The following is a 23,089-nucleotide window of genomic DNA, read 5'->3' as shown; positions in this document are numbered from 1 at the left end:
TAAAGGTAAAGACGTGTGGATGGATGGATGTTGCTGTGTTTAAAGAATATAGTGTAACGACCTGCTGAAGTTGTTGTCTTCTTGAGTTGCGTAAATGAGGAGTGAGGATAGATGTGCGTGTGGAAGGAACGAGATAAGTTGAGCTGTGTTAGTATAGCTTGCTCAATAAAAGTTTAAAAAGAGCGTCAGACTTGGTGTGCACTTCTTCTGGACGCTACAATTGATGTCAGAAGTAAAACTTTGCGCATACTGCGCTGCTTAATTGTGTGCGCAGCCTGCTACGTCATCGAGAGGTACGTGCCACGCGAGGAGCTCGCGAGAGAGAGAGAAAGAGAGAGAGAGAGAGAGAGAGAGAGAGAGAGAGAGAGAGAGAGAGGAAGGAGAGAGGCAGTGTCTACAGGTGCAGCTCACGCTGCTTGCCATGGGGGAATTCCGCCCTCAATGAAGACTCCCAGGTTTGATGGCAAGGCGAACTGGGAGGCATTTCATCCCACTTCTGACATCAATTGTAGCGTCCAGAAGAAGTGCACACCAAGTCTGACGCTCTTTTTAAACTTTTATTGAGCAAGCTATACTAACACAGCTCAACTTATCTCGTTCCTTCCACACGCACATCTATCCTCACTCCACATTTACGCAACAGCAACGCTTCCTCCTTCTTCGCCAATCACCTTACAGACGTGCTACGTTCACAACAAAGAGGGTGCAGGATAAAGTGACAGAAATTGAAATTTTTGCATGGTATTATACATCAGGAAGTGTTGTGTAAGAAAGTGTTAAAAAATAAAACCATCAAAAGCCATCTGCTTTTGTATAAAGATAAGTTAGGTTAAATGAAAATATTATTATTTTTTATCTTACGGTATATCAAAAATAATTTAAGCAAAATTTAATTGAAATATTGTCTGTGTGGCCCTCCAGCAGTGCTCGGGTTGCTCATGCGGCCCCAGGTAAAAATTAATTGCCCACCCCTGCTCTAGAGACATACTGTAATAACTTGAAGTAAATAATGAAGATTAAAAACCAATTACGAACAAAAAATTTGAAGAAAAAAAACCAACTAACTAAAAGCAGTCTTTTTCTCACAATGTGTCGACTTTTTTCTTATAAAATTGGGAACAATTTCTAATATTCTTTCTGTTTCTGTAATATTGCAATATTTTCTCGTAAAAGTATAACTTTTTTTATGTAAAATTAATACTATTTTATGCAAAATGGGGACATTTGTCATATAAAATTCTGACTTTTATTACTATATTGCCAATTTTTTTATTGTTCTTGTAAAATAGTGAAATTTTTTGAGTAAAATTATGACTTGTCATTTTTGCCAAGCAAAATTCAGATTATTATTATAATATTGCCAACATTTAAAGGTTTTCTTATAAAATTATGACTTTTGTCGAGTTAAATTACGACTTTTTTCATAAAATTGCCAAAACTTTAAGATTTTCTAATAAAATTGCAACTGTTATCGAGTAAAATTCCAACTTTTATCATAATATTTTCACAAATCTTCAGTTTTTCTTCTAAAATTTGGACTTGTGTCGAGTAAAATAACGACTTTTATTATAATACTGCCAAAATTCTATGTTTTTTTTGGTGAAATTTCAACTTATTTTCCACAACAAGCTTTTTATATGTTCATAGTATGTATATATTATTAATGTTGTAAATACACATCTTTATATATCTAGAAAGGCTGGTCCTAAAGAGTTAGGCATTATTCTCAGGTCTCAAGAAAGTAACAAATACAAGAGTGTGTGTGTGTGTGTGTTTGTGTTTGTGTGTGTTTACATGCTCAATGGAAGTGGGGCATTGTGGAACATGCAAAGCACTCTGGAGACGTGTGAGGAGCTGAGATGATAACGATGGCTGCATCATTTTGTAGGTAGGATGCAGAAAATAGCACGTGGCCAAGTGAGGCGACTGTATGTACAGTAGAAGTAATTTGCCGTGCCTTTGTACAGATTGTTAAACATATTTCTTGGCCGATCCGGTTTTCTCTTGCTCTCGAATATAATTGGCGTCATAAACCAGAGAATCGAGTCTTCCGAAGTTAAATAATTTAGGCAAAGAGAAAAATACCTCCTTTCTTTTACCGCCGTACATAAAAAAATGGTTCAAAATGGGTCGGTAAAATGATGTGCTGTAGCAGACCTGGGAAAATTAAGGCCCCGGGGGGCCACAGGCTGCCCGTTAAACTTTTCAATCTGGCCCGCCAGACATTCCCAAATAACTATTGTAGATGTTTAAGATGTAAAGTGTAGCTGCCATTATAATGTGCACTCATCTTTTATAATCACCGCAAGTCTTCAACTATACTAACTCTTTACATGCTTGGAATGTGCACTTTTGCATCATATACTAGTTACTATGGTCATCTAATTAGTTACTATGGTCATCTAATTAGTTACTATGGTCATCTAATTAGTTACTGTGCTCATCTAATTAGTTACTGTGCTCATCTAATTAGTTACTATGCTCATCTCATAAGTTACTATGGTCATCTATTTAGTTACTATGGTCATCTAGTTAGTTACTATGGTCATCTAATTAGTTACTATGGTCATCTCATAAGTTATTATGGTCATCTATTTAGTTACTGTAGTCATCTAGTTAGTTACTATGGTAATCTACTTAGTTACTATGGTCATCTAATTAGTTACTATGGTCATCTATTTAGTTACTGTAGTCATCTAGTTAGTTACTATGGTAATCTATTTAGTTACTATTGTCATCTAATTAGTTACTATGGTCATCTCATAAGTTACTATGGTCATCTATTTAGTTACTATAGTCATCTAGTTAGTTACTATGGTCATCTCATAAGTTACTATGGTCATCTATTTAGTTACTATAGTCATCTAGTTAGTTACTATGGTCATCTCATAAGTTACTATGGCCATCTATTTAGTTACTATTGTCATCTAATTAATTACTATGGTCATCTAATTAGTTACTATGGTCATCTATTTAGTTACTATAGTCATCTAGTTAGTTACTATGGTAATCTATTTAGTTACTGTGGTCATCTAATTAGTTACTATGGTCATCTCATAAGTTACTGTGATCATCTATTTAGTTACTATAGTCATCTAGTTAGTTACTATGGTAATCTAATTAGTTACTATGGTCATCTAATTAGTTACTATGGTCATCTCATAAGTTACTATGGTCACCTATTTAGTTACTATAGTCATCTAGTTAGTTACTATGGTAATCTATTTAGTTACTATGGTCATCTAATTAGTTACTATGGTCATCTCATAAGTTACTATGGTCATCTATTTAGTTACTATAGTCATCTAGTTAGTTACTATGGTCATCTAATTAGTTACTATGGTCATCTCATAAGTTACTATGGTCATCTATTTAGTTACTATTGTCATCTAATTAATTACTATGGTCATCTAATTAGTTACTATGGTCATCTATTTAGTTACTATTGTCATCTAATTAATTACTATGGTCATCTAATTAGTTACTATGGTCATCTATTTAGTTAATATGGTCATCTAATTAGTTACTATGGTCATCTATTTAGTTACTATGGTCATTTATCTATTTAGTTACTATGGTCATCTATTTAGTTACTATGGTCATCTAATTAGTTACTATGGTCATCTATTTAGTTACTATGGTCATCTAAGTACTTACTATGGTAATGTAAGTCACAGCAGCTCAGACGAGGTACCAAGCAGTGTGGGTGGGGAGCGTTTCCACAGAGTGTTTCCAGAGTCTGAAATGTGGGTGTCAGGGACAGACGTGGAAGGAGATTTTTACAACAAAGTTGTAAAGCTTAGTGATATATCACATATATCAGATAGTAGGTGGGTTTTTTTTACCATTCGCGTTCATATTTCACTGTGTTTGTTGCATTTTTGTTGTGTTTTGCTTGATTGTAAAATATGTGGATGAGAGGGGGTATAGTGACGTTCATATGTTGTCAATATTCAGTGTTTTATCCTTCATAGTTAATATTGTAAATCACACATTCTTTATTTTCATGTACATTCTGGCTGTCTCATTCAGGAAAAAAATAAAGGTAAAATTCCATTCAATTTTTAAGGCGGTCTGTCATAACGTTTTTAGCATTCATCCCCATGTTCACCCCCTGGGAGGTGAGGGGAGCAGTGAGCAGCAGTGGAGGATGCGCTCGGGAATAATTTTTGGTGATTTAACCCCCAATTCCAACCCTTGATGCTGAGTGCCAAGCAGGGAGGTAATGGCTCCCATTTTTATAGTCTTTGGTATGACTCGGCCGAGGTTTGAACTCACGACCTACCAGTCTCGGGGCGGACACTCTAACCACTAGGCCAGTGGTTCTCAACCTTTTTTCAGTGATGTACCCCCTGTGAAATGTTTTTAAATTCAAGTACCCCCTAATCAGAGCAAAGCATTTTTGGTTGAAAAAAAGAGATAAAGAAGTAAAATACAGCACTATGTCATCAGTTTCTGATTTATTAAATTGTATAACAGTGCAAAATATTGCTCATTTGTAGTGGTCTTTCTTGAACTATTTAGAAAAAAAGATAGTTTTTTATTTATATTTATAAAGGATTTTTAAATTGTTGCTATTTTTAGAATATTTAAAAAAAATCTCACATACCCCTTGGCATACCTTCAAGTACCCCCAGGGGTACGCGTACCCCCATTTGAGAACCACTGCACTAGGCCACTGAGCACACACACACATTTTTGTGTTTGTACCCTTTTGAGACCTCCGAAAAATGCCTACCTCTTTAGGACCACCTTTTCTAGATATATAAAGATGTGTATTTACAACATTAATAATATATACATACTATGCAAATATAAAAAAGGTAAGCTTTTAGCAAAATTTTTTTTTTTTTTGTAATTTGTTTTTAATCTTCATTATTTACTTCGTTATTACAGTATGTCTCTATTTAAATATTTATTTATTTTTTAAATTAATTTTGGCCAAAGGGGGAGCATTTCAATTTCTTACACACACTTGTTATTTCATATGTTGACCAGAGGGGGGAGCACTTTTAAAAGCGACACACAGTCAATTTGAAAAATCCCTCCTTTTTGGGACCACCCTCATTTTGATAGATGTCACCAGCAGGGGTGCTGATGAGACATTCTCTATTAGATGCAATGTTATTGGGACCATGATTTATGTCATCACTTGTTCACACCTCCTCATATGGAAGATACTTTTCCTTCTTCATGTCTCAAGAAGGCTAGAAGTACAAGAACACACATACACACATTCTTGTATTTGTTACCTTCTTGAGACCTCCGAAAAATGCCTACCTCTAGTACTATGATAGAAGTCGTAATTTTACTCAACGCAAGTCAAAATGTTACAAGAAAAACCGAACATTTGTGCAATATTATGATAAAAGTTGGAGTTTTACTCAATAAAAGTTGCAATTTTACAAGAAAAGCTTAAAATGTTGGCAATATTATGGAAAAGAGTCGTAATTTTATTCGACAAAAGTCACAATTTCATAAGAAAACTTTAAAATTTTGGCAATATTATAATAATAATGGGAATTTTACTTGGCAAAATTATGACAAAAGTCATAATGTTACTCCAAAAAACATCACTATTTTACAAGAACAACCAAAAAATGGGCAATATTGTGATAAAAGTCAGAATTTTATAGGACAAATGTCACCATTTTACATTAAAAAGTAATAATTTTACATTAAAAAAGTAATAAAAATAAAATAAATAATAAAAATATTGCAATATTACAGAAACAGAAAGAATATGAGAAATTGTTCCCAATTTTCTAAGATAAAAAGTCGACACATTGTGACAAAAAGACTGCTTTTAGTTGTTTATTTTTTTATTTAAATTTTTTGTTGGTAATTGTTTATTAATCTTCATTATTTACTTCAAGTTATTACAGTATGTCTCTATTTAAATATTTATTTATTTTTTTAATTAATTTTGGCCAAAGGGGGAGCATTTCAATTTCTTACACACACTTGTTATTTCATATGTTGACCAGAGGGGGAGCACTTTTAAAAGCGACACACAGTCAATGTGAAAAATCCCTCCTTTTTGGGACCACCCTCATTTTGATAGTAGTCACCAGCAGGGGTGCTAATGAGACATTCTCTATTAGATGCAATGTTATTGGAACCATGATTTATGTCATCACTTGTTCACACCTCCTCATATGGAAGATACTTTTCCTTCTTCATGTCTCAAGAAGGCTAGAAATACAAGAACACACACACACACATTCTTGTATTTGTTACCTTCTTGAGACCTCCGAAAAATGCCTACCTCTAGTACTATGATAGAAGTCGTCATTTTACTCAACGCAAGTCAAAATGTTACAAGAAAAACTGAACGTTTGTGCAATATTATGATAAAAGTTGCAATTTGACTCAATAACAGTTGCAATTTTACAAGAAAAGCTTAAAATGTTGGCAATATTATGGAAAAGAGTCGTAATTTTATTCGACAAAAGTCACAATTTCATAAGAAAACTTTAAAATGTTGGCAATATTATAATAATAATGGGAATTTTACTTGGCAAAACTATGACAAAGGTCATAATGTTACTCCAAAAAACATCACTATTTTACAAGAACAACCAAAAAATGGGCAATATTGTGATAAAAGTCAGAATTTTATAGGACAAATGTCACCATTTTGCATTAAAAAGTAATAATTTTACATTAAAAAAGTAATAATTTTTCCAGAAAATATTGCAATATTACAAAAACAGAAAGAATATGAGAAATTGTTCCCAATTTTCTAAGATAAAAAGTCGACACATTGTGACAAAAAGACTGCTTTTAGTTATTTATTTATTTATTTAAATTTTTTGTTGGTAATTGTTTTTAATCTTCATCATTTACTTCAAGTTATTACAGTATGTCTCCATATACATATTTATTTATTTTTTTAATACATTTTGGCCAAAGGGGGTGCATTTCAATATCTTACACACACTTGTTATTTCATATGTTGACCTGAGGGGGGAGCACTTTTAAAAGCGACACACAGTCAATGTGAAAAATCCCTCCCTTTTGGGACCACCCTCATTTTGATAGATGTCACCAGCAGGGGTGCAAATGAGAAATTCTCTATTAGATGCAATGGTGTTCTGTATTCCTGACTTTGGAGCAATGTTCACGGACTGTAGTATTTGGCTCTCTATTAGATGCAATGGTTTTGGGACCATGATTTATGTCATCACTTGTTCACACCTCCTCATATGGAAAATACTTTTCCTTCTTCATGTCTCAAGAAGGGTGGAAATACAAACACACACACACACATAGACACACACATTCTTGAGACCTGGGAAAAAAGCCTACCTCTTTAGTACCACCCTTTCTAGATATATAAAGATTTGTATATACAACATTAATTTGTGTTCCTAAAAATAGATATACCAGCCCCCAGACACTTTTTTTTTTTTAAATCTGGCCCCCCGAGTGAAAATAATTGCCCAGGCCTGTGCTATAGTATGAAATCTGTACAGGAAGCAAAGGTAGCAAAAGTTGGTCATGGACTGAGAAGTGGGAGGGGAGGTGAGAATACTTTTATCTTGCTGCAGCTGGGATAGAAGTGCACACACCTAAAGCTTCACTCATGTTTTTTTGCAGCTCGCTGTTGCATTGCAGATTTGGAATGACTTTTGGAATCAATTAAATGTATTCTGCCTGTGGAATAAACATGTATTCAGATTAGAAGTTTAGATCCTGACTGACAGTGTAAAGTTTACCCATAGAGCTTTACAAAATCTCCACAATGTTCTCCAGGATCTTCATCCCCAAGAAGCATCGGGAGCGTTTCGACGAGGTGGTTTCCCAAAGCCTGATGAGCCGCATCAAGGGGCGGAGCTTCAGCGACCCCAGCCGTAGCCGCCTACGCCGAAGCCGGAGCCGGAGCGAGGACCACCCCGAACACCTCCTGGTCTCCACCCGGGCCAGTTCTGTGCCGCGTACCCACGCCGAGGAAGGCGCCATCCCGCCGGCCCGAGGGATGCGGAAGACGACGTCGCTGATCGCCGGCCACTCCGGCGGTGCTATGACCAACTGCAGGTCAGTGTGATGTGAGGAGGCATTATTGTGTTATTATGTGGTTGTATCAATACTTCACAATAACAACATAGGCCAAAATTATTATTTATTTTTTCAATTTTGACAAAATCAATCGTTGCATTACATCAGAGGTGTCAAAGTGGTTTTCACTGAGGGCCACAACGCAGTTATGTTTGGCCCCAGAGGGCCGATTCTAACAGTGAATACTATTGTTGCACCATTTTTTAATTTATTTTATTAGTAGATTTTTTAAAAACTAAAATGTAAAAAAAAATATGGTAAGTTGCAATAATTTCACCTCACAATGTGGTGTGTGTTATTGTAAATGGAAAAACAGTAGTGCTGTTTTTATGGTTAAAAAAAGGCAGCTCAGTTGCCAGAATTTTACTGTAAAAATTACATTTTTTTTTTACTGTCAATAAAAAAAAAAGGCAATTTTACAGTAAAATTTTGGCACCTGAGCAGCCAGTTTTGTTGTTTTTTTAACCGCAAATCAACAACTGTAAATTTTTCGGTGTATTACTGTAAATGCCAAAACGGCACCACAGTTTATTACAGTAAAAAAAAGTACTGTTTTTTATTTATTTTTTCAATTTTGACAAAGTCAAGATGGTCTGTTCATTACATTACATCAAAATGTCAAAGTGGTTTTCACTGAGGGCCACATCGCAGTTATGTTTGGCCGCTTCTAACAGTGAATACTATTATTACACCATTTTAATGTATTTTATTACTAGATTTTAAAAAAACTAAAATGTAAAAAAAAAAATATAGTAATTTGCAATAATTTCACCTCAAAATGTAGTGTATATTACTGTAAATGGAAAAACAGTAGTGCTGTTTTTATGGTTAAAAAAGGCAGCTCGGTTGCCAGAATTTTACTGTAAAATTTGCATTTATTTTTTACTGTCAATAAAAAAAACTGCAATTTTACAGTAAAATTTGGGCACCTGAGCTGCCAGTTTTTTGTTTTTTTACCGCAAATCATCAACTGTAGATTTTTCGGTGTATTACTGTAAATGCCAAAACGGCACCACAGTTTATTACAGTAAAAAAAGTACTGGTTTTCTTTCATTTAGAGAACACACGTGTGTTTGTAACAATACTTCACAATAACAACATAGGCCAAAATTATTATTTATTTTTTCAATTTTGACAAAGTCAAGATGGTCTGTTCATTACATTACATCAAAAGTGTCAAAGTGGTTTTCACTGAGGGCCAAATAGCAGTTATGTTTGGCCCCAGAGGGCCGCTTCTAACAGTGAATACTATTATTACACAATTCTTTTATGTATTTACTACTAGATTTTTTTTTAAACTAAAATGTAAAAAAAACATGGTAATTTGCAATAATTTCACCTCAAAATGTAGTGTATATCAGTAGTCCCCAACCTTTTTGTAACTGCGGACCGGTCAACGCTTGAAAATTTGTCCCGCGGACCGGTGTGGGGGCGGGGTTGGGGGGCAAGGGGGTGCATGTATTTATTTTTTGATTTATTTTTAATTTTTTTCATAAAAAAATACAATTATGTGTGCTTACGGACTGTATCCCTTGCAGACTGTATTGATATATATTGATATATAATGTGGGAACCAGAATATTAATAACAGAAAGAAACAACCCTTTTGTGTGAATGAGTGTAAATGGGGGAGGGAGGTTTTTTGGTTTGGTGCACTAATTGTAAGTGTATCTTGTGTTTTTTATGTTTGATTTTATTTATTTTTTTAAATATTTATTTATTTTTATTTTTATTTTTTAATTTTTTTTTTATTTCTTGTGCGGCCCGGTACCAATCGATCCACGGACGGTACCGGGCCGCAGCCCGGTGGTTGGGTACCACTGGTGTATATTACTGTAAATGGAAAAACAGTAGTGCTGTTTTTATGGTAAAAAAAAAAAGGCAGCTCGGTTGCCAGAATTTTACTGTAAAATTTACATTTATTTTTTACTGTCAATAAAAAACCTTGCAATTTTACAGTAACATTTTGGCACCTGAGCAGCCAGTTTTTTTTTTTTTTAGTGCAAATCAACAACTGTAGATTTTTCGGTGTATTACTGTGCATGCCAAAACGGCACCACAGTTTATTACAGTAAAAAAATGCCATTTTTTTCATTTAGAGAACACGTGTTCTTAACAATACTTGGGGGGCTTCTAACAGTGAATACTATTATTACACCATTTTATTAGTAGTTTTTTTTACAAACTAAAATGTAAAAAAAAATATTGTAAGTTGCAATAATGTCACCTGAAAATGTAGTGTATATTACTGTAAATGGAAAAACACTACTGCTGTTTTTATGGTAAAATATAGATATTTATAGATATTTCGGTGTATTACTATAAATGCCAAAATGGCACCACAGTTTATTACAGTAAAAAAAGTACGTTTTTTTCTTTTCATTTAGAGAAAAATGCTGTAAATTTCACAATTTTACCCTGAAATCTATTGCTACTTTTACATTGATGGATAACTTGCTTTAAAACCATTATTATTAGTATTTATTTCTATTTAAAACATGGTTTGAATATTTGATCATATATTTTTGCATAATTAGACAATATTTAAATTAACATAATTTGCAATTACATGGAGTATATATATATATTTTTTTTTTCTCCCAAAATAGAAAGAAAGAATACATTTAGTAAGAAAAGTTACAGTACTTTATCGATACAAATTATTTCCAGGCTTTCAAGGGCCACATAAAAAGAAGTGGCGGGCCACATCTGGCCCCCGAGCCTTGACTTTGACACCTGTGCATTACCTTAATAGCAAGTATCCATTGCTTTCTGTAGGACGGTGCGAGTATGCAAGGGCAACATGAGCTTTGGCTTCACTCTCCGAGGTCACGCTCCTGTGTGGATCGACTCTGTTATCCCGGGTAAGTTTAACATGAAGTGTTTACCATTATAAGAGTGTGGTCATCTGCGATATTAACATTATAATGAAGCACTTTTACAGCTGCAGCAGCAAAAAAAAGAGGTAGGTCTTAAGAAGGGTTTTGAAGACCCCCAGGCTCTGGGCTGACCTAATGTGGAGGGGAAGGCTGTTCCAGAGCTTACGGAAAAGGCTCTGTCCCCTCTGGTCTTTAGCCTGGATCTGGGGACCGCCAACAGCAGTTGGTCAGCTGACCTTAGGGCTCCAGACGAGGGCTCTAGAAACTTTAGAAAAGTATCGAAATACATTTTGGTATCGGGACAACCCTTATTAGACGCAGGGCTTCATGGCCACCATTATGGAACTATCACTGGGCTCGTTTCACTTCTGCGTAGTCTTAAAGGCCTACTGAAATGATTTTTTATTTATTTAAAATGGGATAGCAGATCCATTCTATGTGTCATACTTGATCATTTCGCGATATTGCCATATTTTTGCTGAAAGGATTTAGTAGAGAAAATCGACGATAAAGTTCGCAACTTTTGCTCGCTGATAAAAAAAAAAGCCTTGCCTGTACCGGAAGTAGCGTGACGTCACAGGAGCTAGTATTCCTCACAATTCCCCGTTGTTTACAATGGAGCGAGAGAGATTCGGACCGAGGAAGCAACGATTACCCCATTAATTTGAGCGAGGATGAAAGATTCGTAGATGAGGAACGTTACAGTGAAGGACTTGAGAGGCAGTGCAGGACGTATCTTTTTTCGCTCTGACCGTAACTTAGGTACAAGCTGGCTCATTGGATTCCACACTCTCCTTTTTTTATTGTGGATCACGGATTTGTATTTTAAACCATTTTAGATACTATATCCTCTTGAAAATGAGAGTCGAGAACGCAAAATGGACATTCACAGTGACTGAACATGTAAATACACGATTAATAATTCAGCTTTGCGAAGCTAAAAAAAATAGAAGCTAACCTAGCTACGTAGCCAACTTGATAGCAGCAGTCTCAAATGCAGATAGAAACTAAATTAAAAAAAAACCTGACTGGATGGATAGACAGAAGATCAATAATACTATTAAACCATGAACATGTAAATACACGATTAATAATATTCCGCTTGGCGAAGCTAAAAAAACAGAAGCTAACCTAGCTGCGTAGCTAACGCGATCGCGCCAGTCTCAAATGCAGATAGAAACTAAATTTTAAAAAAACCTGACTGGATGGATAGACAGAAGACCAATAATACTATTAAACCATGAACATGTAAATACACGATTAATAATTCAGCTTTGCGAAGCTAAAAAAAACAGAAGCTAACCTAGCTGCGTAGCTAACGCGATAGCGCCAGTCTCAAATGCAGATAGAAACTAAATTAAAAAAAACCCTGACTGGATGGATAGACAGAAGACCAATAATACTATTAAACCATGAACATGTAAATACACGATTAATAATATTCCGCTTGGCGAAGCTAAAAAAACAGAAGCTAACCTAGCTGCGTAGCTAACGCAATAGCGCCAGTCTCAAATGCAGATAGAAACTAAATTAAAAAAAAACCTGACTGGATGGATAGACAGAAGACCAATAATACTATTAAACCATGAACATGTAAATACACGATTAATAATATTCCGCTTGGCGAAGCTAAAAAAACAGAAGCTAACCTAGCTGCGTAGCTAACGCGATAGCATCAGTCTCAAATGCATATAGAAACTAAATAAAAAAAACCCTGACTGGATGGATAGACAGAAGATCAATAATACTATTAAACCATGAACATGTAAATACACGATTAATAATATTCCGCTTGGCGAAGCTAAAAAAACAGAAGCTAACCTAGCTGCGTAGCCAACGCGATAGCATCAGTCTCAAATGCAGATAGAAACTAAATAAAAAAAAACCTGACTGGATGGATAGACAGAAGATCAATAATACTATTAAACCATGAACATGTAAATACACGATTAATAATATTCCGCTTGGCGAAGCTAAAAAAAACAGAAGCTAACCTAGCTGCGTAGCTAACGCGATAGCGCCAGTCTCAAATGCAGATAGAAACTAAATTTAAAAAAAAACCTGACTGGATGGATAGACAGAAGACCAATAATACTATTAAACCATGAACATGTAAATACACGATTAATAATATTCCGCTTGGCGAAGCTAAAAAAACAGAAGCTAACCTAGCTGCGTAGCCAACGCGATAGCATCAGTCTCAAATGCAGATAGAAACTAAATAAAAAAAACCCTGACTGGATGGATAGACAGAAGATCAATAATACTATTAAACCATGAACATGTAAATACACGATTAATAATATTCCGCTTGGCGAAGCTAAAAAAACAGAAGCTAACCTAGCTGCGTAGCCAACTTGATAGCAGCAGTCTCAAATGCAGATAGAAACTAAATTTAAAAAAAACCTGACTGGATGGATAGACAGAAGACCAATAATACTATTAAACCATGAACATGTAAATACACGATTAATAATATTCCGCTTGGCGAAGCTAAAAAAACAGAAGCTAACCTAGCTGTGTAGCTAACTTAGATGCGGCGGCGGGCGTTGTACGCTTTTGACGACACCCCGGCCGCCATCAGAGTCGGCAAGAAACATATATTTCCCCAAAGTTACGTACGTCCCATGCACATATCGACACGCACGTACGGGCAATCGATGAAATGTTTGGAAGCCAAAGCTGTACTCACTGTAGTGCGTCTGCTATCCTGCTCAAAACACAACACAACCTCCTGGTGTTGGTGTTGGTGTTGCTGTAGTCCGCCGCTCCACCGGCTCCAACTTTCTTATTTGCAGTCTCCATTGTCCATTAAACAAATTGCTCAATCGCTTTATTAACAAGCGGTAACTGGTTGTAGTTCAAAAAGTAACGCACACACATACACGAGCTGCTGTTAGCCAAAAGTCACGATCACACACACTCAAGTTCTCCGCCAACTCACTCGCGCATGCGCGTTCCCCAAACCCTTAAAGACACAGTACACTCATGCAAACATCACGGATATTAACAGTATTGTACTTAGCCGCTAAGACTCCGATCGATCCCACCTACAGCTTTCTTCTTTGCAGTCTCCATTGTTCATTAAACAAACTGCAAAAGATTCTCCAACACAGATGTCCAGAATACTGTGGAATTTTGTCGAAGAAAACAAGAGGCTTTTCTATCGGGTCCGATGGGGTCCAACCACTTCCGTTGCTTTTGTGACGTCACGCGCATAAATCATATCCAAAGGAGTTTTTCAACCGGAAGTGTGGCGGGAATTTTAAAATGTCACTTTATAAGTTAACCCGGCCGTATTGGCATGTGTTGCAATGTTAAGATTTCATCATTGATATATAAACTATCAGACTGTGTGGTCGCTAGTAGTGGCTTTCAGTAGGCCTTTAACACGGCCATGTGGACGCCAGCGTAACACGCTGATCCGCTTGTCTCCTCGGAGTGGCATCAGCAGGACTAACAGCCAACGATCGCGCTCAATAGAGTCTGGAGGCATTTTTCTGTCGAGTGTCGACATTTCTCACAGGTATTCCGGCGACACGTGCTCCTCGTTGGAACTGGTGCATCTGCACATGTGTATGAATCCAATGTGCATTGAAGGACTCTTTCAGTACAATTATTACACTAAATAACGCTTTATTTCTATATTTTCCTATTTAATATACATGTTTCACACCACAAATAAATGTATGATTAGGTCAAGAAGGCCGCTTCTAACACTGAATACTATTATTACACATTTTATTAGTAGGTTTTTTTAAAACTAACATGTAAGAAAAAGAAGGTTTCACCTCCCAATGTAGTGTGTATTACTGTAAATGGAAAAACAGTACTGCTGTTTTTATGGTAAAAAAATAAATACAACTAGTCCTAGGTGTCCCAATACTTTTGTCCAGTGGTAGTCCTGAGTGAGACCTACATAGAGGTTTTTGTTTCGTGTCTCTACGATATTCGTACTGGGAGTTAGAGGAAGTTGTGTCTGTGTTTTTTTCCTAGGTGCCGCAGCACAGTGGTTGTATTCTTTGAAGGCGCGTAAAATCACAGCAGCGGAGCAACTTTAGTGCTGCGGGTCTTTGAAGGCTCGTAAAATCAAAACGGTAGCACAAATCAAAACGCCGTCGTCAACTTTTAATCAGAAGGGTTCAATCTCTCTCCTGTAGTAGTTTGAAGCCGAAACGACAAACGCGCTCAGAGGAGATAATGTTTGATGTTTGGTGACCGGTTGTAACAAAAATTTTGTTTTGAAGGAGGAATAGCAAACTTCCTGTTGATTTTTGCTGAAGGATGTCAATCTATGAAATGTAGGTCTAGGCAAGACCTACATAGAGGTATTTGTTTCATGTCTCTAAGACGTTCCTACCGGAAGTTACAAGCAGTTTTGTCTGAGTTTTCCTCTGAGGAGCAGTTTTGTCTCTGTTTTATTCAAAAATTGCGCGCAATTTTGAGTTTTGGGGTTCGTTTTTTTTTTTTAGATCGCAGTTTCCACCAGTCCCGATGTGTGTGAGAAGTTTGGTGAGTTTTGAAGTATTTTAAGGGGGTGAAATTACAGCTCAAAAAGCAAAGATGAGTGTTTTTAGTCATTTTTTTGTCTTGAGGGGGAAATTGCCAACTTCCTGTTGGTTTTTGCCCGAGGATGTGAAATTGTATGAAATGTAGGTCTAAGTGAGACCTACATAGAGGTTTTTGTTTCATGTCTCTACGACCTTCCTAGTGAGAGTTACAAGCAGTTTGTTTTGTGTTTCTTCCTAGGGGGCGCTAGAGCGCAATTTTGATTTTTGGGGTTTGGTTTTTCGACTAAAGTGTTGTGTCACAGTTTTTCTATGTGTGTGTAAAGTTTGGTGAGTTTTGAAGCATGTTAAGGGGGGCAAAGTAGTGTGCAAAGCTGCGGAAGAATGATATATTAAAGAATAATAATAAAACCTTACAAATTCAATAGGTCCTTTCGTCCCATTGCAAAAGGACTCCTTTTGGGATTCCTTTGACAATGGGCCGTGCGGACCCTAATAAAAGGCAGCTCAGTTGCCAGATTTTTACTGTAAAAATTTACATTTGTTTTTTACTGTCAATAAAAAAACCCTGCAATTTTACAGTAAAATTTTGCCACCTGAGCAGCCAGTCTTTAGGGTTCGCATGTACCCTGTATAAAGGACTCCCACAGGGAGTCCTGTATGGGAGTCCTTTATACAGGGTACATGCATACAAACTTTAGTAAAAAAACCAAACCCCAAAAATCAAAATTGCGCTCTAGCGCCCCCTAGGAAAAAAACAAAAACAAACTGCCTGTAACTCCCACTAGGTAGGTCGTAAAGACATGAAACAAAAACCTGTATGTAGGTCTCACTTAGACCTACAATTCATAATTTCACATCCTCGGGCAAAAACCAACAGGAAGTTGGCAATTTCCCCTTCAACACAAAAAATGACTAAAAACACTCATTTTTGCCTCTTTGAGCTGTAATTTGACCCCCTTAAAATACTTCAAAACTCACCAAAATTTTTACACACATTGGGGCTGGTGGAAATTGCGATCTAAAAAAAACCGAACCCCAAAACTCAAAATTGCGCTCTAGCGCAATTTTTGAATAAAACAGAGACAAAACTGCTTCTCAGAGGAAAACACAGACAAAACTGCTTGTAACTTCCAGTAGGAACGTTTTAGAGACATGAAACAAATACCTCTATGTAGGTCTCGCCTAGACCTACATTTCATAGATTGACATCCTTCAGCAAAAATCAACAGGAAGTTTGCTATTCCTCCTTCAAAACAACATTTTTGTTACAACCGGTCACCAAACATCAAACATTATCTCCTCTGAGCGCGTTTGTCGTTTCGGCTTCAAACTACTAAAGACATGAAACAAAAACCTCTACGTAGGTCTCACTTAGACCTACATTTCATAGATTGACATCCTTCAGCAAAAATCTACAGGAAGTTTGATATCCCCACTTCAAAACAAATTTTTTTTTAAAAAGCGGTCACCAAACATCAAACATTATCTCTTCTGAGCGCGTTTGTCGTTTTGGCTTCAAACTACTACAGGAGAGAGATCGAACCCTTCTGATTAAAAGTTGGCGAAAGCGTTTTTAATAAGTGCTACGGTTTTGATTTTACGAGCCTTCAAAGAAAAGAACCACTGTGCCGCAGCACCTAGGAAAAAAAACAGACACAACTTCCTCTAACTCCCAGTACGAATATCGTAGAGACACGAAACAAAAACCTCTATGTAGGTCTCACTCAGGACTACCACTGGAGAAAAGTATTGGGACACCTAGGACTAGCACCAGCCAAAATGCGGACCCGACCAACGCTGCTTGCAGCTTTAATTTTGTGTTTGTTTTTTTACCACAAATCAACAACTGTAGATGTTTCGGTGTATTACTGTCAATGCCAAAACGGCACCACAGTTTATTACAGTAAAAAAAAGTACAGTTTTTTCATATAGAGAACACACATGTGTTTGTAACAATACTTCACAATAACAACATAGGCCAAAATTATTATTTATTTTTTTCAATTTTGACAAAGTCAAGACGGTCTGTTCATTACATTACATCAAAAGTGTCAAAGTGGCTTTCATTGAGGGCCACATCGCATCACATCACATGTTTGGCCCCAGAGGGCCGCTTCTAACAGTCAATACTGTTATTACACCATTTTTTAACGCATTTTATTAGTAGTTTGGCAAAATGTGGCATTTTTTTTTTTTTTGTTATGGCTCCAAAAAATAATCAAAACTTGTTAAATAGAGCTAAGCCAGGGGTCGGCAACCCGCGGCTCCGGAGCCGCATGCGGCTCTTTGACCACTCTGATGCGGCTCAGCTGCATACTTGCCGACCCTCCCGGTTTTCCCTGGAGTTTTACGGACATCAGTGCCTCTCCTAGTGATCTCCCGGGGTTAATATTCTCCGATTTTCACCCTAACAATTGAATTAAGAGTGTACCTTAGCGGTACTGCAATAATTGTCCTCTACAGCCTGCACAAATCGCATGACAGCCCAGCCACATGTTGTATGCAGCTTCTGCTTGCTAACGTAGGAGACAGCAAGGCGTACTTGTTCAACAGCCACACAGCTTACACTGACGGTGGACGTTTAAAACAACTTTAAAACTGTTACGTTACAAATATGCGCCACACTGTGAACCCACACCAAAAAAGAATGACAAACACATTTCTGGAGAACCTCCGCACCGTAACACAACAAAAACACAACACAGCAAATACCCAGAATCCCATGCAGCCGGTCTACATTATACACCCCCGCTACCACCAAACCCCCCCACACATCACCCCCCCCCCACCCGTGCGTCGGTTGAGGTGGGCGGGGTTTGGTGGTGGGGGGGGGGGGGGGGGTAGTGTGTCTGAGACCCCTGGTTAAAACATAGCACAAAGCAAAAAAAGCTTTGTATGCAGTGTTATTTCGTTTTAAATTTTCAAGAGTTTTGTGGCTCCCATTGTTTTCTTTAATTTGTGAAACTTGTCAAAATGGCTCTTTGAGTGGTAAAGGTTGCCGACCCCTGAGCTAAGCGGTATCCGCTAATGGGAACAAGATAAAATGTTAATACTAATAATGAACAAAAACACAAACATTTGTCTTTAAATATATTCTAAAGTTTATTTAGCCTTTTTATTAGATGATTACACTATTTCATTGGTGGTTTACCCCCCAAGTACCACCTCAAAAAAAAACAAGTACCACCATAATAACCAACAGTGACATACAGTAGCGTAATAGGCCTAAGAAAACAGGGCTATATAAGTAAACACTGATTGATTGATCGAAGTATTCATTAAAAACAAGGCAGAAGTTCTATTTAACACGTATATTTCATATTTTTGCCCACTGTAACATCACGCACAGTTCGAACAGTAACACTGTGTTTCAATATAGGAAAATAAAAACACCGTCATTTAATCAAGTGATTATTTTTCCCCGGCGTACCGCAGTTTGACAACCACTGCACTATTTCATTACAACTGACATGATGACATCACATTGGCACCTAATGTACCCACCCTACACCGCAAGTAGATTGCCGACCTCTGCCAAGCACCATGTTTTACCTAACATAGTGGATGCTTGAGCTTTCAATATTGATAAAAAGATGATGAAGATTGTTATTTTGCCCATCACCGTGCATACCTCACACAATTACCTTTTCTTCTATTTTCTTCTGAAGGGAGTGCAGCAGACAAAGCGGGTCTGAAGCCGGGTGACCGCATTCTGTTCCTCAATGGACTTGACATGAGGTAAAAGCCCAAAGTATTGCAAAGGTAAAATGTGAACAGTAAGAGTTGGGGGGTGAGGAGCAGTTGGTTGGTTTAGTAAAGAGAAAATAGTTTGGACACACCTATTCAATTTCAATAGCATGACAAAGTGTGTCCATACTTTTAAGTTTAGTGGATTATTACAATATGTGGGGGAAAAAAACAGATCTTCAGTAATGCGGACGCTGTATCGATCCGTTGTGGTGAAGAAGGAGCTGAGCCGGAAGGCAAAGCTCTCAATTTACCCGTCGATCTACGTTCCCATCCTCACCTACGGTCATGAGCTTTGGGTTATGACCGAAAGGACAAGATCACGGGTACTAGCGGCCCAAATGAGTTTCCTCCGCCGGGTGGCGGGGCTCTCCCTTAGAGATAGGGTGAGAAGCTCTGCCATCCGGGAGTCATAGAAACTGCATTGAAGTGCAGGTTGACCATAGTTTACAGTTTAGCATTGTTAGGAAGGAAGATGGCGAATAGAGGGACGTGGGGGCGGGAACGCCTCGGGATCTCCCGGGAAGAGCTGGACGAAGTGGCTGGGGAGAGGGAAGTCTGGGCTTCTCTGCTTAGGCTGCTGCCCCCGCGACCCCACCTCGGATAAGTGGAAGAAGATGAACCGTTTTTTTTTTGTTTGTTTTTTAGATAAAGATTATTTATGTATTTGTTTACTTACTATGGTATATTATTCAGTGTTTCCCACACATTCATTTATTTGTGGCGGCCCGCCACGAAAGAATTATGTCCGCCACAAATAAAATAAAAAAATAAATACAAAATTATTTTTTATTTTTTTCAATTAAAATGTATTTTATTTTATTTTATTTTTTTGTCCTGTCCAGCTTTTCAGGCAGATCATATAGTAGATGTAGATGCCCATATAGGCTGTTCAGATTTACTTTACAAAAGAGAAGTGTAGGATACTACACCTCTGCCTCTGTTTCACTTTATGTTGCTGGTAAATAATATGGTTGTAGTAGTAGGCTAAAGTTAAATTATTTAGTATGCACTAATTAAAGGGGCAGAGGTTTAAGAGACATTTTAGCTTTTATATTTTATAAGATATATTTTTTGTAAGAACCACAATTAATAAATATATTTCAGTGAATAACTTATTGTTCAAATCTGTATATAAATATGTACATAAAGTGTTGTAATTATATTGTAAAATGGATGAATGGATGGACGTTTAAAACAAAACTGTTATTATTAATTAGTAAGTATACATTTTTTTAGCCTTTTTAGAGAAAATCATATCATTGTAGTAAATTATGCAAATTACTCGATGATGTCCTGTTGACCACGCCCATAGCCACGCCCCCACCGCCACAGGTATTTTGGCAGTTTATGGGAAACACTGTTATTGATTTATTATTTATTCACTGTTCTGTTACGGAGAACAAAATTGCTGGGATAAAATTGCTAAGGTATGAAAAAAGGTAGGATTAAATAAGCTCCGCTTCTTCCTACTCCTTTTCGGACGGGCTGTAATGACACAACTGGAAATATGTGATGCATTACATTGTGTCGTATGCATGTTCCACATAAACTGAAACTGAACTGTATATAAATAGGGCAATTAGTACCTACACTGCAAAAAGTCAGTGTTCAAAAACAAGAAAAATTAGCTAACCTCAATGAACCCAAAAATACCTTAAAATAAGTGTATTCTCACTAATAACAACTGTACTACTATATGAGTACGTATTTTCTATTGTTTCATTGAAAATAAAACAGCAAAGTCCATTTGGCTGTCATCTGTTTTAATTATGAGACACAATTGTGTCAATGTCATGATTTTTTTTTTTTCATGCTTGAAATAAGAAATGATGGCTTTAAAAAAGTAGTTTTATACTTGTGAGTGTTGATGACACAGCTTTGCAACAGTTGATATTCTAGTTTCAAGCATGTTTTACTCAATATAGGTCATAACATCTCAGCAACAAGCTGTAATATCTTACTGACATCATTTAGGACCAAAACCCTTAAAACAAGTAAAACACTCTAACATAAAATCTTATGTATGGCCGCGCAAGTCCCGGGATGCCCAAAATGTCCATAACACACCCAGCCCAGTCCCATGGGGAGGAGGGATAAAAGTTGGAAAAGTCGGGAAAAGTCCCAAAAATGTTCAAAATACCTACCCAGGTTGGAGTCCCACAAGTCCCGCCGCCGGCCGCGCCCAGTATGTCCAAAATGTCCAAAACGCGCCCAGCAAAGTCCCACGGGAAGGCGGGAAGAAAAGTGAGAAAAGTCTGTAAAATGTTCAAAAATCACACCCGGGTTCGAGTGCCGCAAGTCTTAAGACTCCATGTGGGACTCCAACCTGGGTAGGTATTTTGAACATTTTGGGGACTTTTGCCAACTTTTATCCCCCCTCCCTGTGGGACTCGGCTGGGTGTGTTATGGACATTTTGGGCATCCCGGGACTTGTGCTGTCGGCGGCGGGACTCCTGGGACTGGAACCCGGGGAGGTATTTTGAACATTTTTGGGGACTTTTGACGACTTTTCTCACTTTTCTCCCCCACTTCCCGTGGGACTTTGCTGGGTGCGTTTTGGACATTTTTTGCATCCCGGGACCTGTGCGGCCGGCGGCGGGACTCGTGGGACTGGAACCCGGGGAGGTATTTTGGACAAAATTGGGACTTTTGACCATTTTGGCCGCCTTTTCCCCTCTTCTTCCCCGCCTTCCTGTGCACCATTGCTGGGTGTGTTTTGGACATTTGGACACACATTGTTTCAAGCATGTTTTACTCAATATAGCACACCCGGGTTCGAGTGCCACAAGTCTTAAGACTCCATGTGGGACTCGAACCTGGGTAGGTATTTTGAACATTTTGGGGACTTTTGCCAACTTTTATCCACCCTCCCCGTGGGACTCGGCTGGGTGTGTCATGGACATTTTGGGCATCCCGGGACTTGCGCGGCGGGACTCGTGGGACTGGAACCTGGCTAAGTATTTTGAACATTTTTGGGGACTTTTGACGACTTTTCTCACTTTTCTCCCCCACTTCCCGTGGGACTTTGCTGGGTGCGTTTTGGGCATTTTGTGCATCCCGGGACTTGTGCGGCCGGCGGCGGGACTCGTGGGACTGGAACCCGGGGAGGTATTTTGGACAAAATTGGGACTTTTGACCATTTTGGCCGCCTTTTCCCCTCTTCTTCCCCGCCTTCCTGTGCACCATTGCTGGGTGTGTTTTGGACATTTGGACACACATTGTTTCAAGCATGTTTTACTCAATATAGCACACCCGGGTTCGAGTGCCACAAGTCTTAAGACTCCATGTGGGACTCGAACCTGGGTAGGTATTTTGAACATTTTGGGGACTTTTGCCAACTTTTATCCACCCTCCCCGTGGGACTCGGCTGGGTGTGTCATGGACATTTTGGGCATCCCGGGACTTGCGCGGCGGGACTCGTGGGACTGGAACCTGGCTAAGTATTTTGAACATTTTTGGGGACTTTTGACGACTTTTCTCACTTTTCTCCCCCACTTCCCGTGGGACTTTGCTGGGTGCGTTTTGGGCATTTTGTGCATCCCGGGACTTGTGCGGCCGGCGGCGGGACTCGTGGGACTGGAACCCGGGGAGGTATTTTGGACAAAATTGGGACTTTTGACCATTTTGGCCGCCTTTTCCCCTCTTCTTCCCCGCCTTCCTGTGCACCATTGCTGGGTGTGTTTTGGACATTTGGACACACATTGTTTCAAGCATGTTTTACTCAATATAGCACACCCGGGTTCGAGTGCCACAAGTCTTAAGACTCCATGTGGGACTCGAACCTGGGTAGGTATTTTGAACATTTTGGGGACTTTTGCCAACTTTTATCCACCCTCCCCGTGGGACTCGGCTGGGTGTGTCATGGACATTTTGGGCATCCCGGGACTT

At 38.1% G+C, this 23,089-nt stretch overlaps 1 protein-coding gene across 2 annotated transcripts in view; it reads left to right on the top strand.

Moving 5' to 3' along the window:
- The window catches only part of grid2ipa (glutamate receptor, ionotropic, delta 2 (Grid2) interacting protein, a), a 112,522-nt gene that overhangs the window by 46,584 nt on the left and 42,849 nt on the right, over nt 1–23,089 (top strand). For both annotated transcript variants that reach the window (XM_062036772.1, XM_062036773.1), the window contains exons 5-7: nt 7,759–8,040; nt 10,840–10,925; nt 19,120–19,189. In XM_062036772.1, the coding sequence (XP_061892756.1) occupies nt 7,759–8,040; nt 10,840–10,925; nt 19,120–19,189 (438 nt within the window). The remainder of the gene's footprint in view (nt 1–7,758; nt 8,041–10,839; nt 10,926–19,119; nt 19,190–23,089) is intronic.

Source organism: Entelurus aequoreus, linkage group LG25 (genome assembly GCF_033978785.1).
Source record: "Entelurus aequoreus isolate RoL-2023_Sb linkage group LG25, RoL_Eaeq_v1.1, whole genome shotgun sequence".
Taxonomy (NCBI): Eukaryota; Metazoa; Chordata; class Actinopteri; order Syngnathiformes; family Syngnathidae; genus Entelurus; species Entelurus aequoreus.
Note: the sequence above shows the minus strand (reverse complement) of the source record. Positions and strands in the feature narration are given on the sequence as shown.